The 16,057-nt window shown below is 37.6% G+C and overlaps 1 protein-coding gene and 1 long non-coding RNA gene across 3 annotated transcripts in view; both read right to left on the bottom strand.

Annotated features, from left to right (window-relative positions):
• Positions 1-2,272: 2,272 nt before the first annotated feature.
• Positions 2,273-3,441, bottom strand: LOC128625368 (uncharacterized). Its single transcript, XR_008388924.1, has 3 exons — positions 2,809-3,441; positions 2,586-2,719; positions 2,273-2,371 (listed from the first exon to the last, which is right to left on the bottom strand). It is a non-coding gene; the product is annotated as an uncharacterized LOC128625368 (long non-coding RNA).
• An 11,833-nt stretch (positions 3,442-15,274) lies between these two features.
• The window catches only part of ephb2b (eph receptor B2b), a 160,759-nt gene continuing 159,976 nt past the window's right edge, over positions 15,275-16,057 (bottom strand). For both annotated transcript variants that reach the window (XM_053653217.1, XM_053653218.1), the window contains exon 16: positions 15,275-15,581. In XM_053653217.1, coding sequence (XP_053509192.1) covers positions 15,473-15,581 — 109 coding nt within the window. In that variant the 3' untranslated portion in view covers positions 15,275-15,472. The remainder of the gene's footprint in view (positions 15,582-16,057) is intronic.

Here is a 16,057-nt window from a genome sequence, read left to right as displayed (position 1 = left end):
ACATTGAACAAACATTGAAGAGCCTGAGCCTCCACATAAAGTACAGTTTGCTCTGACCCTTCCTCTGTGTAGCCTCGATTTACCCGCTCCATTCTGGTTCGTTGTCTAGGTACACTCCAGGGTTCTTACAAGACTGAAGTAAATCAACATTCTGCTCCACAAATTCATAAGAACTGTGTCAGAGTTTATTATAAGATCAACTCTTTGTTTTTCTTTATGTCGTACAAAAGAAATGTCTAATGTAGAGAAAGGTGACAAATCAATTGCTTCTCTCCTACCATGAAGGGTTCGTTTCCCAGCTCATGGGGTATTTTCCCGATCACACCCCCACTCTTCTATCCTATATTGCCTTGTCAATTCTCTACTATCCCTACCCCAATAAAGCAAAAAAGGCCCCCAAACCAATAAAAACCCATTCTTGTGATTTAAACTACTGTAAGGTTCATCTTTTTAACCATATTTTTACCAAATGTTAGTACAAAATCCAAACAATAAATGTTGTTGTGAATCTTTTGTATTTAAGAGAGCCACTTTGTTAGTCAATTTAAACGAATGTTCTGCATTGTGCTTTAGTGCTTAAAACACAATGTTTGGGAAAAAAAAGTGTGTTAAGCTAATCAAAATGATTGACAGGATAACATTAAGCAGTAAAACACTATTACTATTACTAGTAATTTCCTATATATGTAGTATATGGTAATTATTGCCTTTACATATCTCACTCACTTTACACTTAACAATGATTGTGAATTGCTTGCTACTTATAGTAAAAGTTAATAAGTAAAATTATTGTAAGGATTTGACACCATTTTAAAAAAAACCCTTATGAGAAGACTAGTATACTTACACAATGTAAAAGACTCGAAGCCTGCCATTTTATTCTTACGAAAATAATTGTTAAGGATCCAGAGATCTGCAAGAGCTATGCCAAGTCTCTGGAACACCAACAGGAGGGATAGAACATAATTTTTTCAAAATATATTTCAAAATTTTTACATTTTCAAGATGATACTGGAGAGCGCTGACAGTTTGGCCCAAAATCTAATTTTTTGTTTAGTTTACTAAAGATCCGGTGATAGGAAAGGACACAAGGACACAGCATATTATTCACCGTTCAATACCCTGTGACAAGAAAACACATCAAAAAGAAGTGGGCCTCTTCACACAGTCATGCTTTTTTTTTTTCTAATTTGTAACCCATCTTTGTAAGTACAGTATATAACAAGCTAAAAATATTACTGAAATCTAGTGGCTGCATGCATGGATTTTGCTTCTTCATCATGTCCTGCTGGGTCTACCACGAACACCTGGCTGGATGCTGCGTGGAGATACTGTGCAAGATTAAAAAAATTAGATGAACCTAGAATGAAACTACAAAACAAAGTTTTTTAGAAAAACTTTGCGGTTGGTTTGAAAAAGTCCGGCCTGACAGTTAAAATTATGGATGGATTAATGAATGAATGAATTCATTCATTCAACTATTCCAGTCTCTTGTGTGTGGTGTAGACACAGTGAAAAGCATATGGCCTTGTATGGGTTAGTCCATCCAAACATCCATCCATCTTCTATACCGCTTATCCTTTTCAGGGTCACGGGGAACCTGGAGCCTATCCCAGGGAGCATGGGGCACAAGGCGGGGTACACCCTGGACAGGGTGCCGATCCATCGCAGAGCACACTCACATACACACTCACACACCCATTCATACACTACGGACACTTTGGACACGCCAATCAGCCTACCATGCATGTCTTTGGACTGGGGGAGGAAACCGGAGTACCCGGAGGAAACCCCCGCAGCTACGGGTTAGTTTATATTTAAATTTTGATGGTTGGTGTTTGAATAGTCTTGGCTCATCTGAACATTTATTCAGTGTGATTTTTCAAGCCAACCAAATGATGAACATCCTCTATAGAATACAGTAATCTAACAGTGTCTCGTGTGTATTAAAAGAGGACTATAAAATGTGTTCACCAAAAATATCCAATGATTCCCGTTGACATTCAGGAAACTTATCATTCCCTCGTAGTCATCAAAGTCCACCTGAAATTAAAAACATTTAATGAAATAAAACACATGACATTTCATTGTTATGTAACTGTCTTAAACTATTATGGATAAATTCACACACCTAAAATCTGTATGCTGTGTTTGTTTCTGTAAAGCTGCTTTGAGACAGTGTCGTTGTTAAAAGCGCTATACAAATAAAATTGAATTGAATTCAATTATTAAAGATAATTAAAGATAAAGATAATTACCTTTGGGAGACTGTTTCTCCGTACTTCATCTCATCCTCCATGAAGTATAACACTCGCTGTGTAGTGATCTAGTATAAAAATCCTGTGTCCCTGGTCTCTGTTATTCACCACCACTTGAAAATAGCGCTGGATTGTCTAAGAACAAAAGATAAAAAATAAATGATAGTTACCTCATCCAGTGTTTCATTAACATTTATTCAATATATTCAACAATGGCTTAACATTGTTATTTTTACGCAAGTTAATATATTCCTCTATGTTCACAGATTATTTTTCAATTGTCATAAGAGCAATGCATTTCCCAAAGGTATGAATCATTTTTCTTACCTCCCCCACCAGCCATTTATGTGGCTGGAGTGTTTTCAGCTCTGAATGATGCAGGATATAAGACTTTTTTTTTGTCCTTTGACTGTGTGACGGCAATGACTCTCACATGCTTTCTTAGACCACAGAGCTTGGATCTGCAATGGGATATTTGAATATAATATAAGAGGTGGTATGAATTAATGTGAACAAAAGCTTAATGACATGATTGAGAACTGCATAATACCTGGGCCGATGTGTCCTCTGAATGATCCTCAGATGTTTGCTTTGTCTCGTGTCTTTTTGGTTGGGACACTGCTTCTGGTGGATCAAACGATGCTTTGCTGGTCTTTGAGTTTGTGATCTCTTGGCCCATTGCTCTTCTTGTTGGTCAATGGTCTGTTGCTTTGGAGATGTTCCTTGAGACAGACTATCAAGATTATGCATCATCTGATGCTGTGTGTACCTTCCTTGCGGAGAGTTAAACATCTTTGTAATGAAATCTGCAGGCTGCAGGAACCTTTTCGTGTGTAATATGTTATTTTTCACTATTGAGAACCACTGCAACACATGGCAATTTGTTTCCCTTGTTTTTATTTCTTTAGTATTCTCTTTGGAGAATCTGCTCAGGTCCCCAAGCAATATGCCACTCCAAAGGGGGAAAATGCCCATGTAGTTGTTCATGAGAACACTAATGATCCCTGGGCAGTAGAATTCATTCTTTTTGCCACTCTCTGTCTGTGTACACCTGGTCTTCTCTACAACACCACTGAATAAACGTGTGAAGGGAGATTTGCCACATATAGTCTTGATGTTGCTGTTCCTCTCCATGTCTTCTACATATGGTGGAAGTGTTTCATCCATAGAAGTAGGCTTGGACTTCAGGATTTTTTGGTCCAGTCTGTTTTTTGCTGCCATAACCGCATTGGAATTGTTTGCTGACATGAACAACATAGACATATCCTGAAAGAGGTTAAGTGCTTCTTGTATGTATATTTTATGTATGGGCCCATTCTGCAGTGAAATTCATGTCTAATTTAAATGTGATTTAATAGTTTATTTTGATAAAGATCAAAAATCTAAAAGGTGTGTCTCATACCTGACACCTAGATGAACACTTTACAGTGGGTTATATGACTGTCAGTCATTCCCTTCAAATGCTATTGAAGTCAGAACTGTGTATAACTATGTCGTATGTAACTTTAGAGACGGTCCCTTAATTTCAGCATTTCCGTGAATATCGAACGTGCAACGTCAAAACAACTTTATTCCAGTGGAGCATTTTGGATATACGTTGGATTTTGGATATACAACTGGTCTGTAGTCTCCTATGGTGTTTTCGGAACAGAAGTAACGCAATGAGTAAATGAGCCCCATGACATGCTGACCAACTAATCAATAATGAGATTCATTGACACTCACTCCCTTTCCATCACTCACTCAGTCACTCACTCACTCCCTTTCCATCACTCACTCACTCATTCATTCATTCATTCACTCCCTCCCTCACTCACTCACTCCCTTTTCATCACTCCCTCACTCACTCACTTACTCTGCTGAACAATCCAGCTTGGCCTGACCATTTTTTAAGCTGCCAAAACACAGGCTGAGCTGTTTAATCTGGTCGACCAAATTTGCTACTTAGTAATTTATTTAATAGCTTCCTTATTACTTGTCAGTTTTATCAATCAACGTTTGAGATTTTCTTATTACCTTATTGTGTAGTTTTCCAGAAAGCAATTTCCTTATGATTATGAGTTCGTGTCAGTAGCTGGAAACTATTCCTATTGACCAGCTGAACAGCTGGGATTGTGTTTTGGGAGCTAGTCATACCAAGCTTATTTTTTCTTCCATGCTCACTGTTTCACTCTCTCACACCAATCTGCTTTAACATACGTGTAAATCAGCCCTCAGTCACACTCACTCACGTTTAGCAAGTTGAAGATTCTCCACAAGGTGGCGCCCTTAACACTCTAATGGCGTTTCTGTGTAATGGCGCATTAAAAAAAAAAAAAAAATCGTGTTATTAATAATTATAATCCTTAATTTAATCCTTTTGTAAAAGTCATGCAAAACAGTAGAGGAGTAGTTCTGAAATAATATTTGACATATTATTAAGATTATGCTCAAAATATGTTGTTGTTGTTGTTTTGTTGTTGTTGCTCCTGGTGAATCTGGAAAGAAAGTTTGGGAGATAAGCTTTAAAAAGGGCTCTAAAAATTACGTTTTGCTTAATCAGTGAAAATATCAGTACTGTATAAGTATACTAATATATCATAAATGGCAGAACACGTCAGATTAAACCTCCTCAAACGTTAAATGTCAGAAGCATCCAGCATCCACATTTCAGTGAAAGTTAAAATGGACTGCATTGTAAAGGCTTCATATGTAAAGACAGTTCAAAGGGCGTCTCCATGCACATGGTTACCAGTTACTGGTTGTCCTGGTGTGGGGCTTAATTTGTGAAAGGCTTTTAAATATTCTTCTCAAACATTTTTAGCATGCCATACTGAAGTAATAAAAATAGTTATACTACTACTACTACTACTACTACTACTAATAATAATAATAATAAGAAGAAGAAGAAGAAGAAGAAGAAGGAGAGGAAGAACAAGAGTAAGAACAATAATATTAACAACAACAGTAATGTTAATGACCATCATTGTCATCATCATCATCAATACCAACATTATCAATTGTTTTATGTTTGTTTATATATACTGCTTATGGTATTTTACTATACTTGATGTTCTGTTGTAATATTGGGCAGAACTGTAAAAAGTGCTCCCTCAGAGGATCAAGCAGAAGAACTCTTAAGATTAGTTTATATTGAACTCCCCCCCCCCTAAGACTGTATACAGGACAAGTTGAGTTAGAAGACTACTATAGTTCCTCAATGGATTCTCACTGTTAGCAAGAGTCTTGTTTCTGCTATTAATTATTAGAATTTGTGCTTTATTATGATTATGATTTTTCAAATTATTATTATTAAAATAATTTGTGTTACATTTAAAAACACTTCATATTTTAAACGTTTGACATATTACTTTATCGTGCTTATTATACATTATATGTATAATGTTACATATTACTTTTATCGTGCTTTGTAGTTGATGGAATTTATGGTGCTTTATAGTCATCCACGATGCTTCCTGTCCCACCATCGTAAGCCCGTGTCACTGGCGTCTGCTTTCTTGCTCTGTTTGTGTGCCGGAGCCAAATTTGCGTCTGGGACAAATTTTCTGAAAATGAGCTGCTAAGATTTTGGATATCTGTACTGCATTAAGAGTTTCATTACAGTTTGAAATGATACAGTACATGTCTGGGGTTACATTATGAGAAATGCAAAATGATTGGAAATGAGTGATGTATGGAGTAGATGAGGTCAACCTGTCTATGCAGATTACCATCAAACAGCAGCTTTGTTTTAAATGTTTATAGTGTGCTTCTTAAAAAGGAATGTGCGATGACTCAGGAAAAAAACATGAACACGTGCAGATTATGAGCCCATTTACTGTATAAGCTGCATGAACTCTATAATTCACTGGCTTTCTTAACAAAAACAGCTGTGATGTGTGTGTGTGTTTTTTTTTCCACCATATAACTGTAGCTGGAAGGTAAGAAGAACTGTTCCAAGATGAGAACAAAGAGAAACCTGCTTGACTACTTGCCTTTTAGGTCCAATGCTGTAGTAATTCTTTTTTTTCTCTTACTGTGTGCCTTTGCCGTTTTTCTAATTTGATCTGGTACGAGTTCTCTCCTATTCAGATACAGTTCTTTTCAATGACTTAGTGTGTGCAAAGCTAAAGGAGTTAAAGGAGTTTATTTTTTGTTGGCAAAATATAAATATTTCTTCTATTAGAAGGTTAAAAGGCACGTCTTATAATTTTATATTATACATCTTCATCGGGGACTGTATCAATAGTAAAGTAAAATAATAATAATAATAATGATAACTATAACTCTATAAATTAGAATGACTGCAAGTAAATCATAAACATACACTCATTACACAAATATATAAATAAATAAATATATATATATATATATATATATATATATATATATATATATATATATATATATATATATATAAAATATATATATACACATATATAAAAAACATGCATTAACCCAACCAGTATTATATTCATTTAATGAAATTACTTCAGCTAAAAACAGTGACAGCTTTTCATGTAGTGCCTTTAAAAAAAAATCAAGTATAGTTGCTGTTTTCACAATAATAACATTAACAATAACAATAATAATGACAAAATGTTGCCAAATATATGCGTTATTTTTTGTTCAGTAAGCTTAGCGAATGCATAATGGGGGTAATTATGAAAACTAATTGGGAAAAACAGCTAATTAATATTTCCCCCCGATATCCTTACTCCATAACATTATTTTGATGATTAATTTATGTAATGAATATTTGTAAATTCATTGTAGGAGTCAACAGAATTCAGCAATATTTACTCTGAAAATGAATAACGATTTTATATTATATATATATATATAAGAAAACCTCAATTTACTTACATGTTCATGATATTCATTATTAATCACTACTTAATTTACTAATTTGTGTTGAAACTGAAGTTCTTGTAAAGTCAGTGTAACATAGACATCTTCTATAAGGCTTTTTTTTTTTTTTTTTTTGGTGAAAACCATGAAAAAGACTAAAAGGCTTCAGCTGACAGAGTGCCATCTTATGTTCCATCTCAGTTATATACAGTTGTGCCAAAGCCAACATTTTCCACAGTTCCATGAAATGTGGGTGAACAACTGCTATCACTGAAACAAGGAAACAGTCTACGCCCTAACCTACCGCATCCTGTAGGCTGAACGTGGAACCGAATCTGAAATAAAGACGGCCTGTTATTGCACTGTCTTAATGCGCACTGTAAAACATACAGTTTTGTTGGCCTTCCCCAGAGGCAGACATTATAAAATTGCTCTAAGCCCTACTGCCAGACTTCTTGATTTGACCTTATATTTGCCTGTCTGAAATGCCTACACTGGGCTGGAACATTTACTGGAGTGTGTTTGTTAAACGGTTTGGATATTGAAAATAAACAGTAGAACTGCTGAAGCATTAGAGGTGAATGTATAATGCTATTTTATAATTACATTACATTTAAGCCATGTTTCCAAGTAACTGAATGATTGCTTCTCTTGTGCAAAAGTCTGCCCCACGTACGAATTAATAGTGGTAATGTGGAAGAAAAAAAAATAAAAAAATAACGATCCAATGATTAATTAACATTGTGCTTTGAATACACAACTGCAAAGGTACTGTTATGTAGATCAGAGGATTTGAAAGTGTTTCTTAATGGCAAGGTCGACAGGCTCAAAGCATCATATGGAACCGAGCAATCCAGAAAAAACTACTCATTACAGGCTAAACATTTTTCAGCGATGATAAATGATCATCCACAGTTATAGTTGGCTTGCCAAAGGCACCTTATGGTTGAATTGGAGAGAAACTCTACAGCCATCAGAGTCCAAAAGCGCTGCTGATTGCTCTTTAATTATCCATAGTTGCTATTAAGGGTCTGCAGGATGCACATGTGCGACAATGGAGGCGCCAGAGCATTGATCAGTGATGATTACATAGCAGGGAGCACTATTAGCAGCTATTCAAAAGAAGAGAATCACACAGGGAAACTTATGATCACTACTCCGTTAGGTTTACAATTTCCTTTTCGTGTGAATTTGACCAAGACACAAGCTCTTAAAAATGATCCTGACAAGAAATGGTGTATGGAAAGAAAAAAAAAAAAAAAAAAAGTACTCTTGTGCTAAATGTTTTGCATGGCAGGTTGTGTGAGGGTGATTTCCCCGCACTATAAATCATTCAGTGTTCACCGTGATCTTTTTCACTAATCCAGGGCTTTTCCAGTAGAGCTGTCTCAGGTGGACAGTCAGCCAGATCTACAATCTCTACAACACGCTAAAGATCTGGCGGCTTTGCTGTTGCTGCTTGTGGTGTTTAACAGGGCGTAAAAAGAGGGCGCATGGGTGGGCTGGATTAAACCAGAAGAGCTGTTGGACTGTCATCAGGTTCCCGATGGTGAACTCCTGAACTCGCTTAGCCTTCGCCTTTTTTATCAGGCATGCCACTCTTCGGGAGGTCATTCAGGGGTCAGCAGGCTTTCACACGTCTAGCCCCTAACGAGGGTTGGAAAGTGGAGAGACGTTGACGTTGGATGTTGGAGGCTAGCGTGAAGGAGGGGTGGACTAGTGGAGTTCAAACCCCCCACCAAAAAGCACGCAGGGACACTAGCACAAAAGCTGTTGTGGCATTCCTGTGAGGCGTGAACTGATGCAGACAAGTTCACAGGGTTTCTACTCACTGAAGTGACATTTCCGGGAAATCCAGGAACAAAGCCCGAAATGTTACATCGATATAAGAAAGTGACATTAGACACAGGTTTATAACAGATCTCATTTCACTTTTAATGAGGAGAGTCAAGTTGGGCTTTTTTTTTTTCTGCATTTTTAGAAAATAAACCAATAACAATATTACAAATAATGAAATTGTTACATCATTCACAGGGTTACAGTCAAATGTACATTTTATACATCGAAAACAGGACCTCCCATGTGTGTGTCACAGTGGTCAGGGTGGACAGAGCTCTATGTGATCCCTGCCTGTCAGAGGGAGAATTGTTCCCTGTCCTGTATGCAGAATCAGGGCTGAGACACAGGGAAGCGCCATCACAGCCAGACTGCAGTATTGCCATCCAAACACTAGAGGGCACAGTTATGCTACGGGCAACGGCTCCGCATGTAGGAGCCATTTTCTCTCCTGAACACTTTGGACCATATTTGGAGGACACGGGTTGCACCAGGGAGAGAGAGAGTGACAGAAGGAGCCAGGGACATCTTGTGTTTACATTCACTGCTCATGGTAACAGAGACAAAATGGTCTTTCGCTTGCATTTTATAACTGGTACACAGTTGGCGAATGGTTCTGCAGAGAACGAGAGCATATGCCTTACACAGCTTGCTGTCGCTCTCGGCTTTTAGCAAAAGGGCTTATAAACCGAGCAGAGTGCCACGGCAGTTGTGATTAAACTTGCCAGTGGTGAGAGAGGAGAATTGTTGGCGGTTAAGATGTACACACAGCACAACAGTCACCACCTAAATGACTCTCATGTCACTCTGTCATGTGGCTGTTGAGCTTGTATACACATTCCATCGAGTCGAGCACACGATATCCTGCCAATCAACTATTGAGGCCTCAGCCTGACTAGCATGACATGACAAATAACCAAAACACTCCACCATCTATATGTTATGGTTCTGCTGTGAGACAATCCAATGAAACGGCCAATATGAATCGCTTACTCGCTCGGCGTAATATTCTTCCACACTCTTCCAATCACATCTCATTTATTATAACTTTGAAGTTCACATAGCATTCTGGTGAATCAAGGGATGGACAGAATATGAAACAAAGATGGATGAAGCGGTTGGACTCCTGCAGAGATCTAAACTTGAGCTCTAGTAGTTAAAAACACAATGGGAGAAAAATATTCTGTACCATTAAGATTCAATGTGCCTGTGTAAATACTGAGTCTGTTTTTAGAGCATAAGCACTGTTGCTAAAGAGTTTTTAAAGAGAATACGGGTTATGGACTCCTCTGCTGATTAATGGGTTTAGTTTAAAAAAAAAAAAAAAAAAAAAAAAAAAAAAGGACTTTAACGGGATGTGAATAATGTAGAGCAGAGCCAATACAGGATAAGTTACAAATGGAAGAATCTGATGGTAAAAGACTAAATATTAGAGAAGAGTGCTGTCACACTGTTCCTGAGGACACTGTCTGGCTTAAAGAGCACAAATTAGTTTGTGGTCACAAAGTGGTTTGAGCCTCACGTGAGGTGTACCGTTACACCCATATATGTGGCAATATACACTGTATAACACAATCACATGCATCTAACAACCTGCTAGAATCCTCTAGAAAGAAAAAAAACCCAAACCCAAACCTGTCTGTAACGATACCAGAATCCTATACTGACGTGTGGTCATATTTTCAACCTTAAAGAGCACCACAAAATGATGAGACATTAGGTCTTAAATATACTTCAGTTGTCTTATATTTCCCATTTGGAGATGATAAAGCACATTTAAATATGAATCCTATTTCTAGACACGAAGCCTGAAATTGACTGTAGATATTGGCAGATAATATTGATTTTTTTAAAAATTTTTCACCTCAGAAATAAATAATTGAAATAAGAAGAATTAACAATTAACATTACAATTAACATTTAATTTGTTCCTTTTCTAGTTTTAAAGATTTATTATTATTATTTATGTCTAGAAAGAAATTGTCTGCCAAAAGCACAAGACAATTTGAGGGTTTCGATTAGTAAAAATGTCTAGAAACTTGATTATTAAGCTTATATATTTGTTTTATTGTTGTCTGATAAGGAGAAATATTAGATTACATTCTTTTACCAATCAAAATATTTGCAGGGAGAACTTATGGTTTATGCTCATTTGCTATGAAACAGTACAATTCTAAGCAAATGAACATAAACCATAAGCCACTGAATGTATGACTCTTGGAAAGTCTCCAAATGTCATTTCACTTAATTTCAAGAGCAGTGCAATTTTTATTTATTTATTTATTTTTTTACAAGAGTATTAAACTGGGGTGATAAATGCTGCATTAATTTTCAGACGTAGAAGTGCCATTGCACTTCCTTTGATTTATTACAACAGCAAACAGTCTTCCGATTGCTTTCTCCCTATCACTTTCACCATGCAACTGAAATTCAAACATAATGCAGTCACTCTTCTCTAATGCAAATCGTGATTTGGTATGCAAACAGAGGCAAGAAAGAATGAAAGAAAGAAGAAGGAAAGTAAGAAAGGGGGTGCTATTCTTAGGAAGACTGAGGCGCCATTACATATTGAAGCACTGGAGCAGAAGTTAAGGGTGTTGCAAAAGTGTGGCATCAGTGAAGATTCTCATAAAGTTCGGAAGAAATAATCTGTGCCGCTATCCATCAGCCCATTAAATAGTCACGCTGATTCATGGAACCACTGCGGGCAAAATCCTGACGGTCACATATTAAATAAATAATAACCTCTTCTTGAAAAGAAAAAAACAATAAAGAGGCCTGGATAGACAAAAGGAGTGATGAAAACGGTGAACTGGGATTGATCGAACGCGGGACAGGGAATTAAACCTGCGGCTTATTCCTTCTGGAGATAAAATCTACAGTGTATATATACAGTCATGTGGAAAAAATAAGTACACCCCATGGAAATTGTTGGCTTTTTTGACATATTTGGACAAGCAAACATTTGATCCTCTTTGAAACAGTGCCGATTGATGAAGGTGATGCACTTTAAGAAATGACATAAAATTGACATTTTGTAGTAATTTGCACAATTTAAATGAACAAAAAACAGATCAGTCACATGGAAGAAGTAAATACACCCCTACATTTATCACTCCTTCAAATCCATAAAATCAGAATCAGGTGTTCAAGAGTGGATGCATGTGCTTGGAACCTGCTTAGGGAGTGCAGGTGGAACGGGTCTTATTTATACCCCTCTCACATCTAGTGTCTGGTGTTCCCTTTGTTATTGAGGTGTGTGGTGTCATCATGCCAAGATCTAAAGAGTTCTGTAAGGTCTTCGGAAAAAAAAGGTTGTGGATGCCTATGAGTCTGGCAAGGGATTTAAAAAGATCTCCATATTATTTGAAATACATCATTCCACTGTAAGGAAAATCATCTACAAATGGTGCAGATTTTAAACGATTGATAATTGGTCTGGGACTGGCCGTCCCAGCAAATTCAGCCCGAGAGCGGACCATCTGATTCATAAAGAAGTCTCCAAGAACTCCCAAAATTTCATCACAGGATCTACTAGTAAGTCTCGCTACTGTTGGTGTCAAAGTGCACGCTTCTACAATCAGAAAGAGATTGCACAAATTTGATCTGCATGGGAGGCGTGCCAGGAAAAAGCTTTTGCTGTCTAAAAAGAACATTAGAGCAGGAGTACAGTTCGCCAATGAGCATATAGGCAAAGACCAGGCCTTTTGGAATAATGTGTTCTAGACAGACGAATCAAAGATAGAGTTGTTTGCCACAGTAACAGCAGACATGTTTGGCGCAGACCAAAGACTGACAGCTTGCATTCATTGATTCAACTTTGAATTCTGCATAATATCAAAGAGTGCTTGAAGATAATGTGAGGCCATCTGTCTGAAAGTTGAAGTTGAACTGAAAGTGGGCCTTTCGACAGCATAATGATCCTAAGCACACGAGCAAATCCACCAAGGAACGGCTCAACAAGAAGAAACAGAGGGTTATGGAATGGTCGAGTCAAAGCCTGGATTTGAATCCCATTGAGATGTTGTGGGGGGATTTGAAACGGGGGCAGTACATGCAAGAAAACCCTCAAACATCTCGCAACTGAAAGAATATCGCATGGAAGAGTGGTCAAAAATTCCAGCAAGCCTAGTGGACAATTATACAAAACACCTACAAGAAGTTATTTCCACTAAAGGGGGCAACAATTTCCATGGGGTGTACTTATTTTTTCACATGCCTATATTATATATATATATAGCATGATTAGAAATAGAGATAAGCAATAAGCAGATCTTCCTATGGAACAATTCATGTAATGGGAACAAATGAAGATGCACAGCAAAAGCAGCTCTGATGCATCTGTGGTCAGAAAATCGGCGCCAGATGAGCACTGTGCTGTATTAATCAGTTCACATCGCTCTACACGAAGCACTGAATCAGCCAACTGAGCTTATGTGAACTGAAGTGTGGTCAAAGTGACTAGCTGTGCTGTACCGAGGGGTTTTAAACGTATTAAAGATGTACGTCAACCCTGAGGTTATGGAGCGGAGGAAGTCTCTGGTGAGCTGAGCTAGACAAAGTGTAATTGAGCACTGTTAACCACAAGTGACCTCCATGCCAGGACACACACACACACGCACACATACATCATGTAGCACAGCTGGAGGTGTCTGTGGTTTTTCATGTCTGTTCAGTATCTGCCGCACTGATCACTATGACCATTCTAAAGGATGGATCCCACAGTCCCCATCGTCTCTCTCTAATAGAAAAGAAAAGAAAAAAAAAAAAAGGCCCAGATTTAACAGCTCTTAATTCATTTTCAACAAAAAATTCTGTACACTAAAATCCAACACGTATTTCTTACATGGATATTTACATGTTTTTGATGTTTTATGCTCTTCACGTTGCTTTTAAAAAAAAAAAAAAGCAGAAATCATGAGTACCAATGGATACACACTGTTTAGGGGTTGTGTATAAGTGTCTGTTAGCTTTCTGTCCAGTCAAACAAACCACTTTTAAAATCCTCCTGTTCTTACGTGATTTAGCCACTTATTAAGTGTGCTAACAGTACCATTTTACAATAACAATAATGCCGTGGCCACTGGAATCATTATAACACTATGCTTGTGTACACAGTACCGTCCCAATGGAATACGCCATTCTGAAAACAACCTCCTAATGTGATTGTTTAATGCTATGCTGAGCTCTTAGAGGTTGAAACTGTGAATAACAAACAATCTGAATCATTCAGGGTCCTTCAATGTAAAACGTAAATTAATAACCATAATAATGAGAGAAAAAAAACAAACAAACAAACAAACAAACAAAAAAACCCCCCACCAGTTTAAACAATTTCCTGTATCTCTAGATATTTGAAGGGGATCAATGTATGATGTTTCGTATACTAAACGATTCAAATCCACAACAAGCGTTTGATTTAAAAACACAAAATGGACGATCATATTAACCCCATCGTTGCCTGACTGAAAACAGTCACGTACTTGGAGAATACACTGATGATGTCCCGATGTCAAATGCAATTGATATGTACAGAAGGACCTACGAGATATGAGGTAGGACAGAACGATGTCCTATTTGGCAGGTTATGGTGTCTGTAAAAAGAAAGGGAAAAAAAATGGTCTTTTTCCCATGGTGACTGGAAGCAGAGGAAATCTTCACTACAAAGTCAACACTGTCAACGAGATTACTATTTAGGAGCGAAGACCTTTTTTTTATTATTATTGTTGTTTTTTTGTTTTTTTTTTGTATTTGCTTCGGATGTTTCAAACAGCTAAAGAACAGAAGTGTCTTTTTTTTTTTTCTTCTTCTTCTTTGTGACAATAACAGCAGTCAATAGGAAGTTTCCATTTCATGGTGTTCATCTCCGTTTCTCTGCCTTTTCAATGATGGCACAGGGATTATAGTTCCATGGTTTCTTCCATTTGTAGCCTCTGAGCAGGTAGTCAATAATCCTATTGAATGATTTCCACAATACAATAGAATAAAAGCGCACATTGTGTGGTGTTGTACCTTTCTTTTCATTTTATTTTGCCCTTTTAAAGGGTAGCCTTTCAGTGAAATCCATCTACAATTTTACATGTATCTATATATATCATATAGATCCTTTCTGTTCATGTAGCTCTTTTTTTTTTTTGCCTTTAAAAAAATCTTTAGAAAAATCATTAAAAACGTAGATGACAAAAAAAAAAAAAAAGAAAAAAAACAAATGAATAATCGCAAGGAAGTAAGCGCAAGAAGATGAGCATGCTCTTGGTTGGTGAATATTCCTCCTTGCTAGATTTTGGCAGTCGTGAGAACTGATGGATGGGGCAGAAGTGTTGTCGATTTCTCTGGGACGACACTTTCGCAGTGTGAGCACAAACGGCTGGCTGGGAGGTTTGTAGGGGAATGGGGAGAACATGGAGGGCAGGGTTAGGAAGAGAGGACCAGAGGAGATTCCATTGGAAAACATGGTGGCCTAGAGGGAAAAATCAGGCTCAGCACACATCCACCACCATCTGTCCACTTGTCCATCCTGCCTCCGTGTGCAGGATCAGGCCTGGAGGTCAAACCTCCACCGACTGGATCTGGTTCATTTGCGCCCTCATCATCTGCACGCTGTTGAGGATCTTCTTTTGGTGACCGGCTAGAGTCACGCCAACCCTGAGGATGTCCCTGTCAAGCACATGCAAACACACACGCAAAGAAATATCAGCAAAACATGTAGTGCTTCTACATAAACCACCATCCCCATGCCAATATAAACACAGCATGTCAGCTCCAAATGAAATGGCCTCCTTCCAAGCATGATCCCCATCGGTTGCCCTGAGATAAGTTTAAAACAATGGCGTGGCTTTGTTTTCATTGGGATGTGTGTCTGGTTCGTTCAGGTATCAACGCCAGTGATTTAAGGAGAAGGGAATCTGACAGAGCATCACTCCGGCTCATATTTCTTGTAGGGACTTGAGGTAGAAATGCTCGGAACAATGAAGTTTTTAAAGCAAATATTTACTAAACTTCTCTGAAAGCAGGGTTTATTTAGAGGCAGTATATTCATCTCATGACAACCATGATTAGTAAGATGAATTCCAGATTCCCAGAATATATTTACATGTCATTATGAATGTTGTCAGAGAAAATAACAAAAGTAT

This window comes from Ictalurus furcatus, chromosome 21 (assembly GCF_023375685.1).
Source record: "Ictalurus furcatus strain D&B chromosome 21, Billie_1.0, whole genome shotgun sequence".
Taxonomy (NCBI): domain Eukaryota; kingdom Metazoa; phylum Chordata; class Actinopteri; order Siluriformes; family Ictaluridae; genus Ictalurus; species Ictalurus furcatus.
The sequence above is the reverse complement of the archived record's forward strand: the minus strand, read 5'-3'. Positions and strand labels throughout refer to the sequence as shown.